Below are 6,250 nucleotides of genomic sequence, written 5' to 3' on the forward strand. Positions count from 1 at the left end.
AGACTGACACCTTTGATTTAGGATATTTTTTCTGAGTTTTTCATTAAAATAACAAAACTGGACCTCGTCCAACAAATCCCATTTGTAAAAGATTTCAGAAAATGACAACTTAACTTGTGAAAAAGCTCGCGAATTCACGAAGTTATTTTTACTAACAAAATACCTTGCACATTTTATTATTTTGACAATCATGACAATGTTTTCACGAATGTAACATCAGCTTGCGACAAAAAATAAAAATAATAGTGTTTTGCAGAATATAATGATCGACAAGGTCGGTTTAATATTGTAATTTCTTTAAAATAATCCAAAAGCGGTTCAAGTTAGAGATAAGCTCGGTTTTGTTGTCGTGATGATGGAGGTCGCGGGTCAACTTCAGTCCTTGCACTTAAATTTTTTTTTTTTTTTTTACTTTAAAGAAATATTTCCAGATAAAATTTTTTTTGGAAGGATTTAACATGGAACTTAAAGAGAACCAAACACCTTGATGCCAACATCTCATTCTCAAACAATTTTGCTAAAGCTAACTTTGTTTAAATTTGTAAAATAATAAACAATAAAAAAAATCTTTATTAGAAAAAGATCTGAAGACTATTGAAACCAACTTTACGGATTTTCGTGAACTAAACTAAAAAGACTAAAAAAATGTTTCACAAACAGGGGTCATCAAAAAGGTAATACCACGAGTTCCCGAGATTTTTTTAGCAAAAAGCACGATGAACGATGTTAGGATCAAAACCATACAAATTAAATAACTTGAATCAAAAACGTAAATAGTATATATAATAACAATTCCGTAGGTCGTCTTTATCCCCATTACTTCACTAGATTTATACATACCATCTTTTAAAATGGAATAAAAGAAGGCATAAGACCTTGTATTGAGTTTGGGCTTTGCGTAAACTGTGATTTAGACTTTTATTTTTTATCATACCCAGACACTTTCTTGCACAAATGATCATTTTTACAAGTCATACAATACAATTACAAACTGCCATTCGCCTAAAAATTAAAATTTGTCCCATTCATAGAAACATTGCATTGCACTTTACATAACTAACTGCATTACCAAATCATTCATATTTCATTCCTCTAAAGTCTAAAGCATACCAACATCCAAACACTACAAGTCATAACATAACCAAAGATGCACAAAACCCCTAAAAATCCTGCCAAAAACTTACTCGTAAGTAAGTCCTCATCCATGGTCAAACAACATGCTGAATAATCCAGTCCACGTTTGCTGGGTGGGTGAGCACAGTAAAGCTTAATACAGAGAGAGAGAGTCAAGGGCAAATTTGTCATTTCCTATATACAAGCACCATTTTAACACTTTAGTTTTCTCCTCCTTGGGTTTAGTCCCAAACATAGAACCTTAAACAACATCATTACATTGACAAACATCATCAAAACAAAGCTACGTATATTATATAATATTATTATAATACCCTACCCAATCTGTCAATAACTTCTTACCAAAAAAAAACTTGGGACTTTGCGACCAAATCTGACAAAAATCGTACCTTTACTTGGAATACTACCGAAACTTGACCGGAAATCCACCTTTCAAATCGGTTTTATACATTTTTTTTTTTCAAATAACCGAACTTGCTAACGACAGCTCATGAAGCTCACTAAGCATCCATTCCTCACCCGTCTGCCCGCCAAGAACAATTGCCCGAGTCCCCCCCACCACACACGTACTATGCCCCCACGCAAACCTGGGCGGCCGCCCGGGCACGTTCAATATCCGCCATGTCGGCTTCTCCTCCGTGGGGTCCAGAATATAAAGCTGTGAAGCCGAATGAAGCCCCGCCACCGACCCCCCAAACACAAGAATCCGCCCACCGGGCAAACTAACCGCCACATGGTCCAACCGGGGCGGCGGCGCTATCCCGCCCGGGTTTCCGGCACCGGGCATTCCGCTTCCGGTCACCGACCTCCAACACGGCTCGTCTTCACTCAAATCCATAGTAAACACATCACTGGAACGGAACCGGAGGGGCCCGCTTTTCGCAAGACCACCAAACATCAAGATTTTCCGGCCACCATACACCGATAGAGTGTGACCTAAACGAGAAGGTGGGGTCCACGTCACTGGAATCTCTCTCCAAACCGGTTTCTCCATTGACAAGTCAAGCAAAAAAGTATCACTTAAAAGCACACCTGAATCCGCACATCCACCGGAAACAATCAGTTTTGTCCCATCGAGGGTGCAGGAGCTATGCCATGATCTCGGAAGCGGAGGAGCGAGCCCTGAAATCTCCCGCCACGTAGGATGCTTCGCGTCCAAATCCAACACAAAAACGTCGTTCAGCAGCCCTTGGGTCCCACACCCGCCGAACACGACCAAATTCGAGCCGTTCACACACGAGAGCGTGTGGCCCCACCGCCCAGGTGGCGGTGAGCCGACTTTCACGTGTTGCCACTCGGGTTTACTAGAGTTTAAGTCGAGGACAAAAGTGTCATTCATCGGTTGCATATTGACACCCTCGCCCCCGAAAAGAACCACCCGGTTTCCGACAGCACACGCGCTGAAGTTGCACCGGGAGGGTTCCACCGCCCCGCCAACCGTCACCTTCCGCCATGCAGCCGCCTCGAGGGTGGTCAACTCCCGAGCCAACCGACCCCACCCCAACCTCTTAGCCCCGGGGACAGTTTCTAGAACCCTAGTTGTCTCACTACCCCAAGCATTCTGACACACCATTCTCCATAAATCCTCGTTTTTCGCAACCTCATAAAACCTCCTGCAAACGGACCCCACGGAAGCAATATCTCTCGGGGTCAACCGAGAGAGAATCTTTAAAGAAATGACTTCATCACTTAACTGTAGGATCCCGCAGAGTCCACGGGTCGACCCGCGGGTCTGGTCTGGGGTTAACCGGCATGAAAAGAGACTGGACCGAAAGCCATCGGATGGTTTGATGGTTCCTTTTGTGGTGGAGCCTTGGAGTGGGCCCAGGTCAAGGTCGACTTCTGTGAAGAATTGGATACCGATGATGTGGGTGATGACCTCATCATCACCATATATTGGGGTCATGCGTAGTCTGTTCATTAATGGGGTGCCATCTTTTCTGAAATTTAAGAGTTCTCCTTTGAATTCAATTCCATCATCCAGACATCTTCTGATTTCTGAAACTACAGTTGAGTCCACCAGTGGATGTCTTCTTTTTGCATATGGACCTCTGCATTGCAAGAATCGGCTGCACACAAATGCACAAATTAGAGGTGAAAAAGACAAGTTTGCCCCTGTTTTAAGCAACGTAGCAGTTGGAGATATAAAAATATATACAATTAGAGGTAAAAAAGACAAGCCTGCACTCATACAGATCTCTTTACTTAAACAACACTGATACATAAAGTTTAACAAACAGACCTTAGAATCGATACATATAACCTAAGAAATAAGAAATCAGTATCTAAACTAGACTTTAAAAGTCTCCAGATTACTATGATCAAGTTGCTGCTCCATAATGTTACAAGCACATGATGTATATGTACAGCCAAAGTCATTATTTGATGGCTTAATGAGGAACATACCCATTAGTATAAATATGACCCAGAAATACCAGATAATCAGGTTACAAATACCTACTCTAATGAGCAAGCTAGCAATGAAATAACCTGATTTGCATATGTTTTAACCTAGCTAGTGTTCAAACTATTACTAGATATAATTATGCCATGATAAGATCATGAAGTAGTTTCAGAATAAACCAATCTGTGACCCCATCGGTGCATTTTAGCATCCTAAGCATCAAATACCAGACTACCAGTTGTTAATATGTTGAGGATGAATGAAACTTGTGCCCCTATTTGTGAGGAAGCAGACACAAGGTCTGGTACTAAACCAAAATAACCTAGGAAACTAACTCCCAAGCTACTCGTATTAGAAAGACCATAATAAACCTTTTCCACGTTGCTAATATAGGGGCATGTAAAAACGTTTGCTGCATCTGGTGCATTGACAATTTAGTATAACGTGGCACAAAATCTTCATATGGCAAAAAAAGAATCCAACTATTGTTCCTATCCTATTCTAAGAGTGGGGTAATGGGGTAAAGCAATTCATTTCTTCACTCCCTTGAAAAAACTCTTTGCACATGCAAAACAGCAGCAGACTATAAAAATGCTAGCTTAAAGCTGTATATATATTATGTTATGTCAATGTAAACTACCAAAAGATACCTTATCAACTATTATTAACAAATAAAGCGACAAACAACAGATTTTAACCATCCGTAAAGATCACTACTAATGCCCCTAAACATAAGTACACAAAAGCTTGCTGACTCCAAATGCAAAACACAATCCTAGTTAGTTTCTGTACAGAACTATACTCTACTAGTTCTAAATATAAGTAATGAAGCTTTAAACATCTTCATAGATGGTTAAATTCGACAGAAAGCTTCCTATTTATCAACAAGCATAGCTTTCGGTGCAGACTGCAGATAACATTTTTCCCCATGATTCAAAACTAGTCAGAGCATATTTTGCTTAAAAGTAAACATCAATAATCCAATTAATATCAAAAGCCCTAGTTATTAGTTTAACGAGACTGAATAATGGTAACTACAGCAGGAAAGAACTTTAATTCCATTGATTCCTTACGCAAAAGCCCCAAACCATATTAACCCTCAACCAAAAGATCGTAATTCAGCATCACAAAAAAAAAAAAAAAACAAAACAATTCACAACATATATCTATATGATAGAACTCACCAATTACGACCGAGGACTTCTTCAGCACGATACCCAGTTATGATCTCGAAAACTGAATTCACGTAAATAATGGGACTGTCAGGCTCCAACGCATCCGTAACAACGAACCCACACGGCGCCGGTTGAAGCAGGCTGTCGACGGGGAAAGGCAGCGGACCTCCATCATTCAATAAAAATCCTTCCTCGTCTCCGCTCAGATCAGAACTGCTACTATCCCACTCCATAAATAGCAAGACAGATACTAAGAAGCAAACGCTTCACCCCATCAGAAACGCCTCCAATTGAACAGCAGAAAGAGAATAAGGATGGATGGATAATCGAGTGAAGAAGAAAAATAACCGAATCCGTGTAAAATCGAGATGAAAGTCCAGCGAATTAGGGTTTTCGGTTTTCCGGATGAAAATTTTGGGGTTTGTGGTATTGTGAACGAGTGGTGGAAGACGTTTGGCAAATGAGCTCCTACACCGACCTACCAACATATCGAAGCGAAGCCAAGCTACGGAGTTAGCTTACACCCACTTCACACGTTTCCTGTTTTGATTTTTTTTTTCTTTTTTTTTTATTTATGAGAAAAATATAGAATCGGTTAACTCATCAAAAATTAAAAATGAGCTCAATCACTAACATAGCCATTGTTTTTATAAAAATCATCTGCGAAATCAAATAAAATGGGTGCAACCATTACAATAGGCTGAGAAAACTCAAGTTGGGCTGAGAAATGGGTCTAGTTCTAGTCCCTTTTGTAAAGAAAATTTATTTTTTTATTTTTCCACTCTATTTTCAAAGCTCTTTAAAAAAACACTAACGTCAACGGCAATTTGGTGTCCTCGTGGTCTATTGGTGGGAACGTCGATGTACTTCATATCTTAATTAGCACTTTTTGTTCCTTATTAATATGGGGAGAACTGCAGTTCTCAATGAAAACCTGACCAAGAGTATTTCTCATTCTATGTTCGTCACAAACTGTTCGGAACATCAGCTCTAAGGAACATGGCAAACATGTGAGCAATATGGTAATGTCGTTGATATTTTCACCATAATCGGTAATCGAAAGCTGATAAGCAGTTCGCTTTTGTCTGTTTTACCAAGATAACCAATTTGAACATTTTGGTGTCGAATTTATGCACCATATGGGTGGGTCGATATTGGTTGAGAGCCAATTTTGCTAGGTTTAAATGAGGCGATACCTGATTGACCTTCACTTATTATTGATGATTCTTGCTTATTACAGAAAACTCTTCGCTTACTCTTGTTATTGGGTGAAATAATTTGGTTGTCTACAAAATTTAATGATGATTTGTAACAAAAAAAAGGTTTTCAAGATATGTTGTTGCATTATATATGTGAGGGTTTTGGGTCTCTTTGGAATTCAAATCGACTCATGCTTGAGATAAGTTTCAAAAACATGTTGGGGCAGCATCATGGTTTTCTCGTCTTGCTCCATGGCATAACGGATATGTGATAGATGAACGTGTAGTTTGGTGGATGTTGAAGGTGTTCCAAGTGTTTCATGGACGAACAAAACTTT

The 6,250-nt window shown here is 39.7% G+C and overlaps 1 protein-coding gene across 2 annotated transcripts; it reads right to left on the bottom strand.

Annotated features, from left to right (window-relative positions):
- Nucleotides 1-984: 984 nt before the first annotated feature.
- Nucleotides 985-5,212, bottom strand: LOC145123871 (adagio protein 1-like). Of its 2 annotated transcripts, XR_013715379.1 has the most exons (3): nt 4,723-5,212; nt 1,524-3,203; nt 985-1,308 (listed from the first exon to the last, which is right to left on the bottom strand). XR_013715379.1 is itself a non-coding variant. In XM_079059069.1 (2 exons), exons 1-2 carry the CDS (start codon nt 4,944-4,946, stop codon nt 1,595-1,597), a joined length of 1,833 nt encoding a protein of 610 aa, XP_078915195.1. In that variant the 5' UTR covers nt 4,947-5,212; the 3' UTR covers nt 1,284-1,594. The 2 variants fall into 2 exon arrangements, 1 of the variants encoding a protein (XP_078915195.1); XM_079059069.1 differs by having other exon boundaries at nt 1,284-3,203.
- Nucleotides 5,213-6,250: the final 1,038 nt, after the last annotated feature.

The sequence above is a fragment of the Lactuca virosa genome, chromosome 7, assembly GCF_052849685.1.
Source record: "Lactuca virosa cultivar CGN04683 chromosome 7, Lactuca_virosa_CGN04683_v6, whole genome shotgun sequence".
Taxonomy (NCBI): Eukaryota; Viridiplantae; Streptophyta; class Magnoliopsida; order Asterales; family Asteraceae; genus Lactuca; species Lactuca virosa.

Coding starts and splice junctions, on each gene's coding strand:
- LOC145123871 (XM_079059069.1), bottom strand. CDS start 4,946: ATGGAGTGGGATAGTAGCAGTTCTGATCTGAGCGGAGACGAGGAAGGA. Junction 3,204..4,722: donor GAAGTCCTCGGTCGTAATTG/GTGAGTTCTATC, acceptor ATTTGTGTGCAG/CCGATTCTTGCAATGCAGAG.